Source organism: Eleutherodactylus coqui, chromosome 8 (assembly GCF_035609145.1).
Source record: "Eleutherodactylus coqui strain aEleCoq1 chromosome 8, aEleCoq1.hap1, whole genome shotgun sequence".
Lineage (NCBI taxonomy): Eukaryota > Metazoa > Chordata > Amphibia > Anura > Eleutherodactylidae > Eleutherodactylus > Eleutherodactylus coqui.
Genome location: NC_089844.1, coordinates 5,184,339 through 5,205,884, shown reverse-complemented (window position 1 = coordinate 5,205,884; position 21,546 = coordinate 5,184,339). Strand labels below are relative to the sequence as shown.

The window sequence follows — 21,546 nt, the reverse complement described above, 5'->3', positions numbered from 1 at the left end:
CCGGACGGACATCCATCCTGACCCTCACACATCACACACAACTCCGCTACATCCATGTTGCTCCCCAGACATCACATACACAGCTCCGCTACATCCATTCTGATCCCCAGACATTACACACACAGCTCTGCTACATCCATCCTGATCCCCAGACATCACACACACAGCTCCGCTACATCCATCCTGATCCCCACACATCACACACACAGCTCTACTACATCCATTCTGATCCCCACACATCACACACACAGCTCTACTACATCCATTCTGATCCCCACACATCACACACACAGCTCTGCTACAACCATCCTGACCCCCACACACATCACACACACAACTCCACTCACTCAATTCATCGATCCATAACCCCACAGCTTCAACACACACAACTACACTATATCCATCCTGATCCCAAGACATCACACACACAGCTCCACTACATCCATCCAGACCGCACCAGCTCCAGATCCAACACACACACTGACACACACACACAACTTCAGAGTCCTACATTTACTTAGCCCCCCCCCCGGTGGTCATGTGATCCCTATCTCCTTCCACACAGGGTATCACATGACATGACATCATCAGAGGCCCTGGAAGCTGTCGGCTCTGCAGGTCTGTTTTACCCGTGATGTCAGGACTGTTGGAGGAGAGTTAACCGGCGCTAGGGGGCAGTGCAGGCTCTGAAAACACCAGTCTGTATTAGGGCCGGTAAAAAAAATACCGGCACCGGCCTTGCAGAAAAAATACCAGCCGCGTGACAACCCTAGCTGTGACATCACCTCTTATGAATGGTAGAATTTGTGTTATCTATATACAGCTGATGATCAGTGATTCCCAGGGTCACTGTCGGTGCAGGAAGCAGGATGTGCTGACCATAGCGCAGCTGCCCAGGTTGGTATTGCATTGAATTCAACGGGATCTGTACCTGCAGTACCAACCCAGGCCACTGCACCGCGGTCAGCTCATTCTGCTTCCTGCGCTGACAGTGACCCAGGGAATCGACTGCAGCACACCGATGGATAAAGTTAACATAACGATCCTCAGAATAAGGGCGAGCTCACATGTGGCAGGTCTTGGTGCAGATTTTCAACACAGGGGGAAACTGGAGCCCAAAGATCCCAGAGATCCCAACTTCTTTATGATAGGTCATCTGAAGGATAAAGGGCAGTGACCTGATTGGTTCTCGCAGACAGCGGCTTCACTTTTTCTTTGGCGCAATTTTGATGACTCTCCCACAAAGTATTTATTACGCTTTCACCGATAACGTGGATCCCGATGTATCGAGGTTGTTGGACAGCAGAGTTAAACACTGGGGAGTATGGCACAAAAGCTTTATGTGTAAATGTACATTTTTGGGTTTCTTACAAACTCGCGGTCGCTGCTTCCTTGTACATTTTGGTTTTGCACTTTGTATAGTTTATAAAACAAGACAATCCGCAGAGAGGAGGCAATCCTCCGCTCTGCGCTCCTAACCCTCAGCAAGTGGTGACGGTCTTCTGTGATGTAGCGGAGCTGGGTTGGCCACAGGTAAGCCAACTGAGTTATGTATGCAAGCTGTGAAGACCGCTGTGTAAGGTGGCCGCAGCGTTCACTCAAACTGCTTCCTGTCAAGTCCGAGGAAAGTCAGAGCGTTTTCAGCCAACAACTTGTCCTAAAAAACAGAAAGGTTACAGTAAATACAGAAAGAAGAGCAGCGGCCTTAGTAGTATTAGACCCCCACTCCTTTATTAGAGCCCCCGGACCTCCCATGATTGGTGCTTTCCTGTATGGACATTCTTCCCATCCCCCCGGCATAAAGTCCCATGACAAGCTTTCCGGGGATCAGTTTCACTGTGAATCCACATTAGATGGGAAGATCCAGCGATCAAAGCGACTTTCAACGACGCCGGTCATCGGTGCCTGACTAGCCGGGGTCTCACCGCCAACCACAGGGGGTTTTCTCATGTAACGGTGTGGAGAAAACGTCCAGAGAAAGGAGATCCTGAGGACGGATATAACTCATCACTGAAAGGGGTCGGAGGAGGATGTCAGGAATCGTTCTGACCGACAGGCTGCACCGACAGCTGAATACAACGCTGGAGCTCCAACTAACATGTCCGAATGCACAACTCGCCGTTCCTTAGCAACGATGTGCTATAAGAACCTGCTGGCTCTCATGAAGAAATGCATCCAGCAGTCTGACACTGCTTCACTCGCTGTTCTGTTATGGTGGCCTACACTTCTCCTGTAACCCAAACCTGAGAACAGGAATGATGGAAGAGTGGGTGTTGTTCTCTCTCCACAATGCACCTGGCAGGTCACCCCCTCTTGCTTACAACTTCCTCTCCTTTACGGTCGGGTGTTCCTGTCTCGCTGAGGACACTCTTACCTACTGCACACACAGAAACCTACAGGTCGTTTACACCCAGCAATTCTCAGACTCCATGCAGTCCTCGCTATCCCCTATCTCTTCCATCACTGGATGAAGCGGCTCCCCCCCATCATCCGACCCTCCTGATGTAGACCGTGTCAACCCTGACCGATGCCTCACATACGTTTCCTTTGGTGGAGCTGTAGATGTACCGAACACGTGGATTTCCTCCACTAGAAATTCATGCCCAGAACATACAACTTTGCCCTTCACCATCCAACCAAGCTAACTTCACTCCTCTCATCTCCTCACTATCCCATAACCCAAAAAGACACTGATGCCTTCACTCCCTCAGCCCTAAAATAAAGCCCCCTATGACGGATCTTAGCGCTGAAGATTTGGCGGCTTATTTCAAAGTGAAAATTGACAACATGTATCAGGAAATAACTCCCCCGTCCCCAATTAGCCTTGATCACCTCTCCAGCACCCCCTCTAGTTCGCTCTCAGCATGTCACCCAACAGAAGTAGTCTCCAGACTTCTCGCCCTACTTCCAGCATTAGTCATCTCACAGCAATATTCAACTTGTCTCTTTCTTCTGGAATCTTTCCCTCCTCCTGTAATATCCCAATTACTAAAGAAAACCTCTCTTGGCCTGTCCTGTGCTGCCGACTACTGACTCGTCTCTAATCTCCCCTCCATCTCCAAACTCCTGGGGTGTCTATTCTACTCTCACCTGATAACTCTCTCCTTGACCCTTGCAGTTCGGTTTTTGCTCTCCACATTCTACAGAAACCGCTTGTCAGAAATAGAACCTGGGACCTCCTGCACTCCAGTTGGCAGTTCTCTTCGCTGAGCCAACCAGCCCTTGGACAGTTTCTTTGCTGGACCTTAGGCTGGGTTCCCATATTCCTGATCCAGTTCCCTGTCTTGGCTCCGCCCTGCTCGTAATTAGAAATTTTATATAAATCTGGCCCTATCTCCCCTCCAGTGCGTGATTATTGTGCTTCACAGCCTTAGTCAAGCTCCTTTTCTGCCTGATCCTCTGCAAACTCAACTGAGACCCACTGATACCGACCTCTGGCTTTCCTCCTGAAAATGATACCCGCCTCCTCCGTTGTACTGCAATGTGAGACCTACCGATACCGACCTCTGGCTTTCCTCCTGACAATACCTGCCTCCTCCCTAGTACCATGATTTGAGACCACCTGTTGCCAACTTCTGGCTCTCCTCTGACTACTCTCTGGACCTAAATGGCTACTACACCCGCGGATCCAAACCTAGTGTCAGAACTGCTACACCACTCTTGCTAAAGTGTCAAAGGATGAATGGTGACCACTCTCTACTGATCCTTCTGGATCTCTATACTGCATTAAGGATTCTGTGCTCTCTTGGTTCTCCTCCAAGCTTTCTGATCACTTGTTCAGTGTCGCATTCACTGACTCTACCTTTTCTCCTTTTCCCCTCGCTGTTTGGATTCCTCATGGTTCGGTCCTTGGCCCTCTCCTCCATCTACATCGCCACCATTGGACAAAGTATCAGTCGACTTGGGTTTCATTACTATCTGTATGTTCACTACACATAATTATATTGGTTCCTGTGACCTCACACCTTCGCTACTGCAGAACATCAGTGATTGTCCCTTGTTTCTAACACTATGCTTTCTCTCTATTTAAAACTTAACCTCTCAAAAGCCTAACTTCTTGTATTTCTGCCTTATACTAACTGATCTAATTCTGATAGCTCCATCTCAGTCTGTGGTGCTACCATAACTTCTTGGCAGCACACCCGTTGTCCTGGGGTTACATGTGACTTCAAGCTTTACTTCACTCCATCCAGTTATTCGCACGCTCATGTCATCTGCAATTCAAAAACATCTCCCAGAACTGCCCTTTCCTAACTGTGGGGAAATCAAAAACTTATTGTCGCCCTTAACCCCTCTCACCTTGTTTAATGATCCGGTTCAGGGTTGGAGTCTCTCTCTCATAACTGGTGAGGATTGATAGTGTGGTCAGGGAAAGACAGAGGTGGGTACACAGGTAGGTATTAGTTTGCAGTACAGAGGAACAGGCGGGTCGTATAGTCAGGAAAGTTAGAGGTCAGTACACAGATATGTCAGTTTGCAGTATGGAGATGCAAGCAGGTGGTGCAGCTTGACTACAGGCTTGGAGCACAAAAATCACATAAGGATAGGAGGTGATAGACTAGGTTTTATAGGGTGTGCAATCAGAAAAACAGAGGGAGCAATCAAGGAAAGAGGGACTGGATAAGAGCTAGGAACAAGCGACAGGAACAAGAGTTAGCAGGGGAGCTTGTCAGAGGACTGTATAGCTCAACAGGTAGAGCTGCCACTTAGAACACAGGAGCTGCTGGATTCAAGCCCTGACAGTAGCCGCCTTCTTCTGGCTGGCCTTCCTGGATACCTCTGATGAAATGCTGTTATGAGCCTAGGGGCATGCACATTGCAGTCCAGTTCCCATGAGTTCTCCTCAGGCCCATATCCTCTCCACCGCACTAGGTCCTTCAAGTTACCTCTAAGCATCCTGGAATCTAAAATTTTGTCCATGTTGTATAACTCTACCCCCTTGGATGTTCACTGGTGGAGGTGGTGGCTAACTTTTTCCTGAAAAAGCGTTCTCTTCGACTGGTTTAAGCAGTGATGTATGGCATACTGGATGAATCTTTAGTCTGGCAAGGAGTTTCAGCGGAATAAAACTTGACCAACCTTGGCAGCAATCTGAAATGGCCCAATAAACTTTTCACCCAATTTGGGAGAGGCCAAATGTGTTTTAACATTTTTGGTAGACAGACAGACTTTATCACTCACCTGAAACGTAGGAGGAGCTTTGTGGTGTTTTACAGCTGTCCCTTTTAGAATATTTTTGGACTTCTTTTAGCACCTCAATTACTTTCTCTTGGGTTTTCCGCAGTGTAGTTAGCCTGTGAGTGACCGTAGGAGTATTCAAGGGAAGGTCAGGAATGAACACTGGATGCAAACCAAGGTTATCAAAAAAAGTACTTTGCGATATGGAACGATGTTTGGAGTTGTTATAAGTGAATTCTGCTGTAGGTAACTAGTCCACCCAATCATCTTGGAGGTAGGAAATAAAACAGTAGAGGTATTGCTAAAGAGTCCGGTTGGTCCTTTCAGTCTGGCCAATGGACTGGGGATTTAGGGCGGAAGACAAATTAATAGTAATCCATAGAAGAGTACAGAAGCTTTTCCAAAGTTTTAAAGTAAACTGAGCCTCCTCTATCAGAAACTACATTATCGGGAATGCCATGCAGCCCAAATATCTCCTTGATCATTAATTCTGCAGTTGGTTCAGCAGTGGGAATCTCTTTGGTGGGGATTAAATGGGCCATTTTTGTGAGTCGGTCCACCCCAACAAGAATGGTAGTTATTTCTTTGGAAGGGGGAAGAGCCACAATAAAATCCATTGATATTAATCCCCAAGGCTGGGATAGGACTTTAAGTGATTGGAGAAGTCCAAACAAAGGAGATCATGGTGTCTTGCTTTGTAAACACGTTACACAAGAGGCAACATATTTTTTCACATCGTTCTTACAATTACAGAGTAGTCGGACATGCCTACAATGTTCCTTCCAAGCTGTCAGAAAATATAAGAATGTCATCAAGGTAAGCAACAACAAATTTATCCAAAAAATTTCAAAACACATCATTAAAAAAATGTTGGAAGGTGGCAAGAGCATTGCCAAAAGGCATAGCCAGGTATTCAAAATGTCCATATCCTGTTCTATAGGCGGCCTTCCACTCATCCCCTGGGCGGATCCGTATGAGGTCTAGTTTGGTAACAATTTTGGCAGAACGGAGTCCAGCAATTCCCAGGTTAAGGGGAGAGGGTAGCGATTTTTAACTGCAATTTTCTTGAGTTCTTTGTAATCAATGCATGGCCATAAGGTCGAGTCTTTTCTACAAAGAACAAAGGTGCCCTCAGCAGTGGGTCAAGTGTCAGGATGTGCTTCTGGGATCTGTTGTACTATGTACTCCTAGCAGCACAGTTACAGGTGATTGAGGGTTAATTGAACTGGCTAGGTGTGGTACTTCCTGCTAGCCAATCTCCTGGGTCTGTGCTCACATATAAACCCAGCTCCTGGTCAGTTGCTGGCTAGGTCACAAGGTGAGCAGTCATGTTACTTCTGTGGTCTGTAACTTGTTATCAGTCATGTTCAGCTTCTTCCCATTCTGCTCTGTGTTTGCAAGTAGGTCTGTTGTGTCTCTTTGCTTCCAGTGTGTCAGTTCGTGTATCCCTGACACAGTCCCCTATGTCAGCTCTGTGGCTGACTGTCTATCCCCCCTGGTATGAGGACACATAGACTTGCTGTGAGTTTCATCTGTGTTCATGTGAGCTCTGGGTAGAGTCCGTGCCGGTAGAGTCAGTGCATTGGTTGTCTGTCCTGTTGCAAGCTTGCTGTGTGATCTGTGTCTTGCTGGTTCATGCTCGTTTGTGCGTTTAAATTCTGTCAGCTTGGTGTTAGCTTGCTGTGTGACCTGCTATCTGTGTCCTGTCCTGTTGCAGCATTCTGTGTGAATTCTGTCCAGTTCTGCTGGACTCCTGATTAGTGTATGGACTAGCAGTATAACCAGGAGCCGTGAAGTTGGCCCGCTAGCTTCCACGTCTTGTACAAAATGTCAACTAATACCTGGTATTTATATTCAGCTTCCTATCTCTTACTAGTGGTTGCATTTTGGCTGCTGTATGCTGCGTATCCTGGCTCTGTGTATCCTGTTGTTCCGTCCCTGTCATGTGACATGAGAATGCGTCCTGTTCTGGTGCGTGGCTCCTAGGATCAGCTAGGGCCGAGATCTGAAGAGCGCTGGGCTGCCCTTATTGGGGCAATGTTCCCCGCTTAGGTAGGGTCACTGTCATCCCCTTTGTAGTTCAGGGTAAGTTTGCCTGAAACCCGTGTGAATACCGTGTGCAACCTGTGTGCGTCCATCCCACCCACTCCCATTTTGGGTACGATCGTGTGGGCCCTGTGTTCTTAGTTTGCCCTCACAATCGTAACATCAAGAAGGTCAAATGAAGCCTTTTGATTTACATCTAGGTATTCTCTGAATACCTTTAACTCTCGTCCAGAAAGACTGTAAATTTGTCTGAAATGGATGGTTGTTCCTGGGAGCAATTGGATTGGACAATCATATGGCCAATAAGGAGGGAGTTGGTTGGTTTTTTCTTGCTGCAGACATCATTGAATTGCTTATACTGAGGTGGCAACTTATCAGAACTCTACTGACTATCTTCAGAGGTCTGGCTATGTTCGAGGGTGGGTAGTAACATTTGACATCGTTCTTTGCAGTACTCAGAGGGGAAGGTAATGGTCCTTAAGTACCGGTTGGTAGAAGGATTGTGGGTAGAAAACCAAGGGATTCCTAGATTAACTGGAAACTTAGGATAAGAGATAAGGTGGAAACTAATCATCTCATGGTGATCAGGCTCAATAACAATTTCAAGTTCAATTATCTCATGAGTTACAGGCCCCGAAGACAAAGGTAATTGATCAACAGTTTCCATATCAATTGATATGGTTTGCTCCTACTTGAGATATTGTTGTCGAGAGCGTATTTAAAGTTCATGAAGTTCCCTCCAGCTCCAGAATCTAACATAGCTGAGCATTGTAATTTTTGGCCCCAATTAGGATCTGTATTGGAATTAGGGGCGTAACTATAAAGGATGTGTTTGCACCTGGGCCCATGAAACTTAGGGGGCCCAGAAGAACTATCTTCTCCATACAGGGAGCCTAGTAGTATGAATAAAGCACTATTGTTGGGGGGCCCTGTTAGAGATATTGCATTGGGGCCCCGAATCTTCAAGTTACACCTCTGATTTGAAAGACAAAGTGAAGAGATGTGGGACATATCTCATCTTGAGTTGTCGATGGGATGGCTTGTGACACCGAACCCGGCTGTTTGGGAATGTCAGATTTGTCTATGGTCTTAGCACTGGTAAAGGCAATAGTTTTTTGGAACCTATTGGGGTAGTTAATAGCATAGTATCTTGAGTCCCCACAAAAGAGACACAGGTTCTCCACATGGCACCTTTCCTTCTCTGCTAAGGAAAAAGGTTTGCGGATGTCACCAATCTGTATTGGCTCGGGTATGGTTTCAGTCCTTTGCTGGGTGTTAAAAGCTGGTTGACTGAAAGAACATGCAAGTTGGTTCCCAAATGCACGCAGCTTCTCCTTCTTTCGTTCAGTAAGTCTCTGATCAATTTGAATACATAACCAAAAAAAATCCTCCAAATTGTCAGGGGTCTCAACTCTGGCAAGCTTATCTTTCACTGGCTCAGACAATCCTCGTTGGAATTGACTCTTCTGGGTGGCTAGCTTCCATGTGGTATTAGTCACCCAGCAGTTGCTTCTGTAAACCATCTAACGCAGTTGGTCAGCAATCCTTCCCTGGTAGGTAACACAACACTCTTGGAGCTCAGAAATCTGTTTCCTGAAGTTCCATGAAGTTTTTAAAATTTCGCCTGGAGATTAATTTCTTTCAAATAACATTTTTTCAGTTATTTTAATTTAGAATCACTCGTAAGCACCAGTGATGGAAAGGAATGCCAGTTTTCATTATTTTAATTAGCATTGCCATTGCTAAGTGAAGCCGGCGCTACAATTAATTGAACTTATTGTAAATGCCCTTCACAGTTGGGATTAATTTAAAACATGCAAACTTTATTCGGATAATTTAAAATTAAAGACGCTAATGGGCAACAAATAAAAATGAATCTCCAACATCCCACTGAATGGGAGAGATCCAAAGAGTATACTAAGACAGGACACGGCGTATAGGCTAAAGGAGCTGTTAGTCCTGTGTGGTAGTGTTTACTCAACAATATAGTTCTGGAAACGATGTTTCTAGATTAAACAGTTCCCCATCAGACATATGATAGTTGGTGAACATGCATGGATGTCTCCAGTTCCTCATAGAGTTAATTGCTTCATGCAGACTCTAGAGAACGGCATAATAGCTTTTTGACCAAAATGCTAAGGTCTCTTAGGTATGGATAACTGTGTAATCCGTTATCATAACTAGGTTTCCTCCTCAGAGCGAAAACTCATATAAAAGTTCTGCTCGATTATGAATATGTTTGATTCAAAATTTTTGTATGTTTATTTTAACTCTTAACTCAACGCGTTTCTCCGCAAGATAGCAGCGGTTCATCAGGAGTGTGAAGTTTAAGGTGGGCTGGTTCGTTGGATGATTGGACTGGACTATTTGCGGAAAGCTATATACCGTGACCAGTCTGTTTGTCCCAATGAGGGTGATAACATGTGTATCCGTGTATGTAATCTGAGCCTGGAGTATATCAGTGCTACAGACTATTATGAACACGTCACTGGGTATTAGCCCAAAAGGAACTTGTTTGGGAGCTTGACAAGAGTGTTGCTACTAGATGTGGTCACGAACATAGATGAGGGAGAATGCCTCTTGAGTAAGCTTAGTCTAAGGGGTGCTATAGAAAGAACTGGCACCGATTGTCTAATTGCTTAAATGGTGACACTAATGCGTAGCCACTCAAGTCTCATGGGTGGTAACTAAACAAGCAAAATGGAGATTCTCTCAGCCAGGAAGGACCATTCAGATGTATTGAAATACTGGCAGACCGAGTTCCAATTTGCCTGAAGTTTTAAAATATCTGCACCACAAGCTGGTTGTGCAAAGAATAGAGCTGAGGTTAAGCCTCAGAATACTCAGTGCTCAATATAAGAACACACCAAACGAACCAGACTAAAGTTTGCTCAGTTAGCCTTGCATAAAACCAGGCCATACCCCATCCTACCATCCAGGCCGGAGGCTCTGCTGCTCGCTCTCTGTACTATGTTTCTTACGCTCATACACTTGCTCTGCATTAACCCCTATGGGCCAACGATCTAAGGTCCCTGGTTTTATGCAAGGCTAACTGAGCATACTGTAGTCTGGTTCGTTTGGTGTGTTCTTATATTGAGCACTGAGTATTCTGAGGCTTAACCTCAGCTCTATTTGCACAACCAGCTTGTGGTGCAGATATTTTAAAACTTCGGGCAAATTGGAACTCGGTCTGCCAGTATTTCAATACATCTGAATGGTCCTTCCTGGCTGAGAAAATCTCCATTTTGCTTGTTTAGTTACCACCCATGAGACTTGAGTGGCTACGCATTAGTGTCACCATTTAAGCAATAAGACAATCGGTGCCAGTTCTTTCTATAGCACCCCTTAGACTAAGCTTACTCAAGAGGCATTCTCCCTCATCTATGTTCGTGACCACATCTAGTAGCAACACTCTTGCCAAGCTCCCAAACAAGTTCCTTTTGGGCTAATACCCAGTGACGTGTTCATAATAGTCTGTAGCACTGATATACTCCAGGCTCAGATTACATACACGGATACACATGCTATCACCCTCATTGGGACAAACAGACTGGTCACGGTATATAGCTTTCCGCAAATAGTCCAGTCCAATCATCCAACGAACCAGCCCACCTTAAACTTCACACTCCTGATGAACCGCTGCTATCTTGCGGAGAAACGCGTTGAGTTAAGAGTTAAAATAAACATACAAAAAATTTTGAATCAAACATATTCCTAATCGAGCAGAACTTTTATATGAGTTTTCGCTCTGAGGAGGAAACCTAGTTATGATAACGGATTACACAGTTATCCATACCTAAGAGACCTTAGCATTTTGGTCAAAAAGCTATTATGCCGTTCTCTAGAGTCTGCATGAAGCAATTAACTCTATGAGGAACTGGAGACATCAATGCATGTTCACCAACTATCATATGTCTGATGGGGAACTGTTTAATCTAGAAACATCGTTTCCAGAACTATATTGCTGAGTAAACACTACCACACAGGACTAACAGCTCCTTTAGTCTATACGCCGCGTCCTGTCTTAGTATACTCTTTGGATCTCTCCCATTCAGTGGGATGTTGGAGATTCATTTTTATTTGTTGCCCATTAGTGTCTTTAATTTTAAATTTTCCTAATAAAGTTTGCATGTTTTAAATTAATCCCAACTGTGAAGGGCATTTACAAAAAATAAAATTCGGGATTCCTCCTGTCTCTGTGAACAATACAATTATGTTATCCATGAATTATGTTGCACTTTTGCATATTTCACAGTAACGCTGCATGCACTACTTTTCCTGCATTATTAGTAGTGTCACTATTAACGACAGCACTACTGTTAACATGGTTTCCTATGTATAAGGGCTCACACCCACTGGCGATTCGACTTCCCTGCGATGCGAGAATTAGTTAAAACGCATGATAATGAAATCAATGATTTTCACTGGTTTCCTTCTCCTTAGGGATGTTTTCACTCTAACCTTGCATCGCAAAGAAGAATGTGCGATATCGCCCCTTGATTTCAATGGGGCCGGCAGCAGCAGTGCTGGCCCCATTGAAATCAATAGAAGATCGCGAAGTCGGCTAAGAATTTCCCCTGAGAGAGAAGAGGGGGCGGAGCTACAGGGGATCTGGGGCATTTTCCCCCATATTTGAAGAGATAGGGGCAGAGCTGCTGGGTTTCTCAGAGAGTGGGGACGAGGCTTGAGAGGGGGCGTGGCTAGAGGGGTTATTATAGTAATCTCTCTCCAGCCAAGTGAGGGGGCTAGGCTAGTGGACGGAAACCCGCTAGCCCTGCCCCCTCACTTGGCTTGAGAGAGATTACTATAATAACCCCTCTGGCCCCCCTTTCTGTTTAAAATCATTGGTTTCATTATCATGCGTTTTCACTCCCTCTCACATCGCAAGAAAGCCTATCACCAGTGTGAAGCCGGCCTTAGGAAAAAATAATGTTCCTTCGTTCACATTCTGTTTTGATTCTATAGAAATTATTGTTGTAAATAAAAATGCATTTGCTCCTCGAGAAGTTGTGTGAGTTAATAAAAAAACTAAAAAATTTTAACATTTTCATGTTATCTCAGGAACGTTTTCGAATGACCTTTTGGTAAATTTGATTCAGTATGTTTTTAAACAATTGCTGGGGTTGCCTGGATGTGTCCAAAAAAAATTCTTAAAGAAGAAAAGGAAATGGTTGAGATATGGAAGAGCACACCGCTTTGAACAAAATGAATCATTGCATAATGCGTATACTATGTTCCAACTTGAAGGCATTTGTGGGTCGCCAAGTGTATGTCCAATTGAGCCTTTTTTTTGTAGATTGGAACAGGATTAGGGGTTGGGAGCAGCAGAAATTTAACTTTCTGAAAATTACCTATAGCTATGGGCCACCCTAGTAGAGATCAACAGTAATCTTCTTGATAGCCTCGATGCCTTCACGACTGCTACAGGTAAAATCTTTGATGATTCCAACCGCTGTGCTATGGCCAAGGGAGGTTACATAATCTACGACAAGGGCAACTTTCAGTTGCAGAGTATACAGCAGAATTTCATGGCTGGGCGAATGATACCACATGGAATCCAGCTGCACAACAGAGCCAATTCCATCAGGGATTATCTCAATGGGTAAAGGATGAACTTGCTAGAGTGGAGACCCCTGGTAACCTGGAAGATTACATTTAGCTGTGCATCCTAATTGACCAGAGACTTTCCGAGCAGCGAAAAGAGAGACTGGAGGGTTTAGGTACCAATCCACATTGAGTCCCCAGCTGAGGACTGAAGCCGCACCAGAACAGATGCAGGTTGATGTCATGCAAGCCCCTTTCCACGACTGAAAAGGAAAGTCACCATCCTGAAAATCTTTGCCTTTATTGTGGAAGCTTGGGATATTATGCCTTAAACTGTCCAAATAAATTCCGAAGGACTCTCGCCCTAGCCAACGTCAAGACTATGACCATTCAAGCCGTCACAACGCAAGACGATGCCACCAAACACACCTTTGCACCAGTAGTTCAAGACGGTGTGAAAACTCTTTCCTGCTCCATCATTTTGTCCTCCCAATAGAGATCTGAACGGTAAATCAGAGGACACAGTGCTCAGCGATGTTGGATTAAGGAGCAGGAGAAAACTTCATGGACTTAAGATTCACTCTTGAAAAAAGCACTGCAACCAGACTTAAGCCCATACTGATTGATATGGAAACAGTGAAAGGGTCACCCTTGTCCTTGGAACTAACCACACCGGAGACAATCAAACTGGAGCTCCGCATGAAACCTGACCACCAAGAAATGATCAGCTTCCAGCTCCTCTCATTCCCTAGATTTTCGGTGATTCTCGGGATCCCCTGGTTCTGTACCCATAATCCCTCTATCAACGGGGAATCGAGGACTAATTCCTTACGTTCAGATTACTGTAAAGAGAACTGCAAGACAGCACCATCCACCCTTAAATCAGTGTCAGACGCCGAGGATGTTGAGAAGGTACCAGTTCAATGCCAGATGTTCAGGGAGGTCTGCAGCAAGAAGAAAGCTGACAAGCTGTCACCTCATTGGCCCTATGATTGCCCAGTGGAGTTGCTCCCTGATGCTTCTATTCCATTCAGGCGGATCTATAGTCTTTCACGACTGGAGTTGAAGGTACTCTGAGAATACCTGGCCGAAAATTTGAATAGGGGGTTCGTTTGAACTTTTTGTTCGCAGGTGAGTGCCTACATTTTTTGTGCAAAAGAGTTCCTCAACCCTGCGACCATGTATCGATTACAGGTCGAGAATCAATACCCCCTTTCCTTGATTCCAGAACTATTACAGAGACTCGCTCCGCCAGGGTCTTCATTAAACTAGATCTAATAAGGGACAAGAACGCGATATGGACATTTCGAATACCTAGTGATGCCATTTGGCCTTTACAATGCTCCTGCCATCTTCCAGCACTTTATCAATGATGTATTTCAAGACCTGTTGGGCATATCTCGACGACATCCTCATCTTCTCTGATAACTTGGAGAAACATCGCAGGCACGTTTCGGTGGTCTTGGAACGACTCCAAAAGAATAATCTCTACATCAATCTAGAGAAGTGCGAGTTTGAACAGATCCAACTGCAATTACTGGGATACATTATCTCCCTAGACGGCCTAAGTATGGACCCTAGCAAGATTAAAGCCATCCTAGATTGGCCCATTCCAAGAAATTTGAAAGAAGTACAGCACCTAATCAGTTTTGTAAACTTCTACAGATTTATTAAGGACTTTTCAAAGACAATCTCTTCCATCACTTCCCTCACAAAGAAAGCACACACGTTTTCCTGATTCTCGGAGACACAGGCCGCCTTAGAAAAATTAAAGACTCTTTTCACTTCAGCATCAGTACTGATCCATCCAAGACCAGAATTGCCTTTTGTGGTTGAGGTAGACGCCTCCGAGTACACAGTGGGAGCTATCCAGTCACAACGGGTCAGAGATAAGATGCAACTACATCCTCATGTATTTCTGTCTAACACTTTATCACCCATAGAGAAAAACTATGACATTGAGAACAAGGAGCTTCTGCCATCAATGTAGCTTTTGGAAGTAACCCATCATTCAGTAATGTTTTTTGCTGACCACAAACATTTAGAATTTCTCTGTGGGCCCGGTTCTTCTCCAGCTTTAATTTTATCTTGTCCTACCACCCCAGTTTCAGATATGGCAAGGTGGATGCGTTTTCCAGGATATTTGCAGAGGTCAAACATAGACTACACAATTCTGTCCCCCAAAATCTTTTGGGGTATCCTGCACTCTGAAGACCTTGTAACAAAGCTTAAGGCAGTATACAAAAATGACCCTTTCCTGAGGTGTTCTAAGGATGTGAAGCTTTCTTTCAAAGATGGAATTTGAAGGCAGGAACACCAACTATATGTTCCCGAGGCTGGTCGACTCGAAGTTTTCAAACGAGTTCACGATTCCAAGCTTGCCAGTAACCTTGGGGTCACAAAAACTTTGGAACTGTGGCTTCGATCCTTCTGGTGGCCCCACTGCAGGAGGAATGTGAAGAGGTGTGTCATCTCTTGCAAAGGTTGTGCTGGAAAAAGAGGCCACGATCTCACCCTCTGAGTTTCTGACAACCTCTTCCAGTCCCACCTAGGCCATGGGTATCAATATCTATGGACTTTATAGTGGACCTGCCGCTGTCAAGATGATTGACTACCCCCCTTGTTGTCATCCCCATAAAAAAGATTCCCACCGCCAAGCACACTGCGGAGTTGATGATCCGGGAAGTTTTCCGACTACATGGTATTACAGATTATGTGGTCTCAGACATAGAGGTTCAATTCACCTCAAAATTCTGCAAAAACTTCTGCTTTTCATCCTCAGTCTAATGGCCAGACCGAAAAAACAAACAGACTTTAGAGCAGTATCTCCACTGCTTCATCTCCCATCTTCAGGATGACTGGGTGGATTATTTATCAACAGCAGAGTTCATCTACAACAATGCCCAACACAGCTCAACCGCCCATTCTATGCTTACTACTCAGCCTTCCTATCAACACTCCTATCCCAACTGTCAATCACAGACTGACGGCATTGTCTGAAACCCAGAGGAAATTGAAAGAGACCTTGCAAGAAGCCCAGGAAGCCTACAAAAAAGCAGCAGACCGGAACCACTAAGCAGCTCATCCTTTCCAGGTTGGAGAGAAGGTGTGGTTATCCATCATGAATCTATAAATCTACATGCCTTCTCCCAAACTGGGGCAGAGGTTAATTGGATGCTTCCCGATTTCAGCAAGGGTCAGCCAGGTGGCTTTCCGCTTGAAGCCCCAGGCCGCCTTAGGATCCATCCAGTCTTCCATGTTTACCTGTTAAAAAGATTACATGAAAATACCTTCACGGGAAGACAACAGCTGCCCCCCCTTCCTGTGAAGGTTCAGGGGCAAGACGAATTCATCATAAAGGAAATCTTAGACTCCCGTACATTATGTGGGGGCAGGGTTACAGGTAGGAGAAAATCTCTTAGGAGCCAGACAAGGATGCACATGCTTCAAGACTCCCAGGGGAGTTCTAGAAGAGGTACCCTGGTAAATCAGGCCATCTTCGAAGGAGGGACCTACTGTTGTAGATCGAACATGGGACCTCCTGCATTTTAGTTGGTGGCTCTCATTATTGAGCCTTCAACTAGAGTGCATCCAGCCTTGCACCAAGGGTACTTGCCCTATATACTAGCTGATAAAAACTGGCTTCGCCCAAGTTAATTTTGTTCAGGTGGTTACCTGTAGTTCGCAGTGAAAATTTTGTGAAGCCATGGATGCTTCAGAGGAACTGAGGATTAAAAAATGAATAACACATAGTGGAGCATTAGATTATCTTCAGGCTGCAAGTACCAATGTCCCTCTGCAGAATATGCCGCCCCTCCCATTCTCCTCACTTTAAATCCTTTAAGGTAACACCACTTTTATTCAAATTTACCCCCAGACTGGAGGTTGCAGCTCCTTCTTAGCCTTAAATGCTCTATCACTCCAGTCCATGGCCGCTTCCTTATGTACTTTACAGCCTTTCACTATATGCACATAGAGGTCAGTTAGATTCTCCACAGTATATAGACAGATAGGTGAGGTAGATTCTCCTCAGTATACACGCACAGAGGTGAGGTAAATTCTCCTCTGTATATACACACATAGGTGAGGCAGATTCTTCTCAGTATGAAGACATAAAGGTGAGATACATTCTCCTCAATATATGGACAGAGAGGTGAGGTAAATTCACCTCAGTATACACACATAGAGGTGAGGTAGAGTCTCCTCAGTATATACACTCAAAGGTGAGGTAGACTCTCCTCATTATATACACATACAGGTGAGGTAGATTCTCCTCTGTACATGCACAGAGAGGTGAGCTAGATTCTCCTCAGTATATACACATAAAGGTAAGGTAGATTCTCCTCAGTACATATACACATATAAGTGAGGTAGATTCTCCTCAGTATATACACATACAGGTGAGGTAGATTCTCCTCAGTATATGCACAGAGAGGTGAGCTAAACTCTCCTCAGTATATACACAGAGGTGAGATAGATTCTCCTCAGTATATAAACAGACAGGTGAGGTAGATTCTCCTCAGCATACACATAGAGGTGAGGTAGATTCTCCTCAGTATATAGACACATAGAAGTGAGGTAGATTCTCCTCAGTATATACACATAAAGATGAGCTAGATTCTCCTCATTGTATACACATAGAGGTGAGCTAGATTCTCCTCAGTATATATACACATAGAGGTGAGGTAGATTCTCCTCAGTATATAAACATAAAGATGAGCTAGATTCTCCTCATTGTATACACATAGAGGTGATCTAGAGTCTCCTCAGTATATACACACATAGAGGTGAGGTAGATTCTCCTCAGTATATATACACATAGAGGTGAGGTAGATTCTCCTCAGTATATACACATAAAGATGAGCTAGATTCTCCTCATTGTATACACATAGAGGTGAGCTAGATTCTCCTCAGTATATATACACATAGAGGTGAGGTAGATTCTCCTCATTGTATACACATAGAGGTGATCTAGAGTCTCCTCAGTATATACACACATAGAGGTGAGGTAGATTCTCCTCAGTATATAGACATACAGGTGAGGTGGATTCTCCTCACCATATAAACATACAGGTGAAGTAGATTCTTCTCAGTATATACACATAAAGGTGAGCTAGATTCTCCTCATTGTATACATATAGGGGTGAGCTAGATTCTCCTCAGTACATATACACATATAAGTGAGGTAGATTCTCCACAGTATATAGACATACAGGTGAGGTAGATTCTCCTCAGTGTATAGACATACAGGTGAGGTAGATTCTCCTCAGTGTATAGACATACAGGTGAGGTAGATTCTACTCAGTATATACACATAGAGGTGAGGTAGATTCTCTTCAGTATATACACATAGAGGTGAGGTAGATTCTCTTCAGTATATACACAGAGAGGTGAGGTAGAAACTCCGCAGTATATACACATAAAGGTGAGGTAGATTCTCCTCAGTATATAAACAGACAGGTGAGCTAGATTCTCCTAAGTATATATACACATAGAGGTGAGATAGATTCTCCTCAGTATATAGACACACAGAGGTGAGTAATATTCTCCTCAGTATATAGACATAAATGTGAGCTAGATTCTCCTCATTGTATACATACAGAGGTGAGGTTGATTCTCCTCAGTATATACACATAGAGGGGAGGTAGATTCTCCTCAGTATATACACATAGAGGTGAGGTAGATTCTCCTCATTATATACACATAAAGGTGAGGTGGATTCTCCTCATTATATACACAAAGAGGTGAGGTAGATTCTCCTCAGTATATACACAGACAGGTGAGGTAGATTCTCCTCAGTATATACACACAGGTAAGGTAGATTCTCCTCAGTATATACACATAGAGGTGAGGTAGATTCTCCTCAGTGTATAGACATACAGGTGAGGTAGATTCTCCTCAGTATATACACATAGAGCTGCGGTAGATTCTCCTTAGTATATACACATAGAGGTGAGGTAGATTTTTCTCAGTATATAGACACATAGAGGGGAGGTAGATTCTCCTCAGCATATACACATAGAGGTGAGGTAGATTCTCCTTAGTATATACACAATCAGGCGAGGTAGATTCTTCGCAGTATATACACATAGAGGTGAGGTTGACTCTCCTTAGTATAGTCTCTTAGAGATGAGATAGATTCTCCACAGTATATACACATAAAGGTGAGGTAGACTCTCCTCAGTATATACACATAGAGGTGAGGTAGATTCTCCTCGGTATATAGACATAGAGGGGAGGTAGATTCTCCTCAGTATATACACAGAGAGGTGAGGTAGATTCTCCTCAGTATATACACATAAAGGTGAGGTAGACTCTCCTCAGTATATAAACAGAAAGGGGAGGTAGATTCTATTCAGTGTGTACATATAGATGTGAGGTACATTCTCCATAGTATATACACATAGAGGTGAGGTAGATTCTCCTCAGTATATACACATAGAGGTGAGGTAGATTCTCCTCAGTATATACACATAGAGGCAAGGTCGACTCTCCTCAGTATATACACTTCGAGGTGAGGTAGATTCTCCTCAGTACATAGACTTAGAGGTGACGGAGATTCTCTTCAGGATATAGACATAGAGGTGAGGTAGATTCTCCTCAGTATATGCACATAGAGGTGAGGTAGATTCTCTTCAGTATATACACATAGAGGTGAGGTAGATTCTCCTCAGTATATACACATAGAGGTGAGATAGATTCTCCCCAGTATATACACATAGAGGTGAGGTAGATTCTCTTCAGTATATACACTTAGAGTTGAGGTAGATTCTGCTCAGTACATAGACTTAGAGGTGACGTAGATTCTCCTCAGGATATAGACATAGAGGGGAGGTAGATGCTCCTCCGTATATACACATAGAGCTGAGGTAGATTCTCCTCAGTATATACACAGAGGTGAGGTAGATTCTCCTCAGTATATACACAGAGGTGAGGTAGATTCTCCTCAGTATATACACAAAGAGATGAGGTAGATTCTCCTCAGTATATACACACAGCTTGGAGGTAGATTCTCTTTAGTACATACACATAGCTTGGAGGTAGTTTCTCCGCAGTATATAGACATAGAGGTGAAGTAGATTCTCTTCAGTATATACACATAGAGGTGCGGTAGATTCCCCCTAGTATACACATATAGAGGTGAGGTAGATTCTCTTCAGTATACACACATAGAGGTAGGGTAGATTCTCTTCAATATATACAGAGACAGGGGCAGTAGATTCTCCTCAGTATATACACATAGAAGGGAGGTAGATTCTCCTCAGTATATACACATAGAGGTGAGGTAGATTCTCCTCATTATATACACATAGAGGTGAGGTAGATTCTCCTCAGTATATACACATAGAGGTGAGGTAGATTCTCCTCAGTATATACACATAGAGGTGAGGTAGATTTTCCTCAGTATATACACATAGATTTGAGGTAGATTCTCCTCAGTATATACACATAGCTTTGAGGTTGATTCTCTTCAGTATATACACATAGTGGTGAGGTAGATTCTCCTCAGTATATACACATAGAGGTGAGGTAGATTTTCCTCATTATGTACACATTAAGGTGGGGTAGAAACTCCTCAGTATATAGACATAGAGGTCAGGTAGTTTCTCCTCAGTATATACACATAGAGGTGAGGTAGATTCTCCTCAGTACAACACATAGAGGTGGGGTAGATTCTCCTCAGTATATACACATAGAGGTGAGGTAGATTCTCCTCAGTATATACACATAGAGGTGAGGTAGATTCTCCTCAGTATATACACATAGAGGTGAGGCAGATTCTCTTCAGTATATACACTTAGAGGTGAGGTAGATTCTCCTCAGTATGTACACACAGAGGTGAGGTAGATTCTCCTCAGTATGTACACACAGAGGTGAGGTATATTCTCCACAGTATATAGACACAGAGGTGAGGTAGATTCTCCTCAGTACATAGACTTAGAGGTGACGTAGATTCTCCTCAAGATATAGACATAGAGGGGAGGTTGATGCTCCTCAGTATATACACATAGATGTGAGGTAGTTTCTCCTCATTATAGAGACATAGAGGTGAGGTAGATTCTCCTCAGTATATACACATAGCTTGGAGGTAGTTTCTCCTCATTATAGAGACATAGAGGTGAAGTAGATTCTCTTCAGTATATACACATAGAGGTGCGGTAGATTCTCCTCAGTATATACACAAAGAGATGAGGTAGATTCTCCTCAGTATATACACATAGAGGTGAGGTAGATTCTCCTCAGTATATACACACAGCTTGGAGGTAGATTCTCCTTAGTACATACACATAGCTGGGGGGTAGTTTCTCCTCAGTATATAGACATGGAGGTGAAGTAGATTCTCTTCAGTATACACATATAGAGGTGAGGTAGATTCTCTTCAGTATACACACATAGAGGTAGGGTAGATACTCTTCAATATATACACAGACAGGGACAGTAGATTCTCCTCAGTATATACACATAGAGGGGAGGTAGATTCTCCTCAGTATATACACAGAGAGGTGAGGGAGATTCTCCTCAGTATATACACATAGAGGTGAGGTAGATTTTCCTCAGTATATACACATAGATTTGAGGTAGATTCTCCTCAGTATATACACATAGCTTTGAAGTTGATTATCTTCAGTATATACACATAGTGGTGAGGTAGATTCTCCTCAGTATATACACATAGGGGTGAGGTAGATTCTCCTCAGTATATACACATAGAGGTGAGGTAGATTTTCCTCATTATGTACACAATAAGGTGGGGTAGAAACTCCTCAGTATATAGAC

General features: G+C 43.9%; 1 protein-coding gene across 3 annotated transcripts in view; it reads right to left on the bottom strand.

The window, feature by feature from the left end:
• Positions 1-1,377: 1,377 nt before the first annotated feature.
• The window catches only part of ACMSD (aminocarboxymuconate semialdehyde decarboxylase), a 110,608-nt gene continuing 90,439 nt past the window's right edge, over positions 1,378-21,546 (bottom strand). For 2 of the 3 annotated variants that reach the window (XM_066577327.1, XM_066577329.1), the window contains exon 10: positions 1,378-1,657. In XM_066577327.1, coding sequence (XP_066433424.1) covers positions 1,595-1,657 — 63 coding nt within the window. In that variant the 3' untranslated portion in view covers positions 1,378-1,594. Of the gene's footprint in view, positions 1,658-5,191; positions 5,295-21,546 lie in introns of those variants that run through there. The other variant, XM_066577328.1, reaches the window with a different exon arrangement.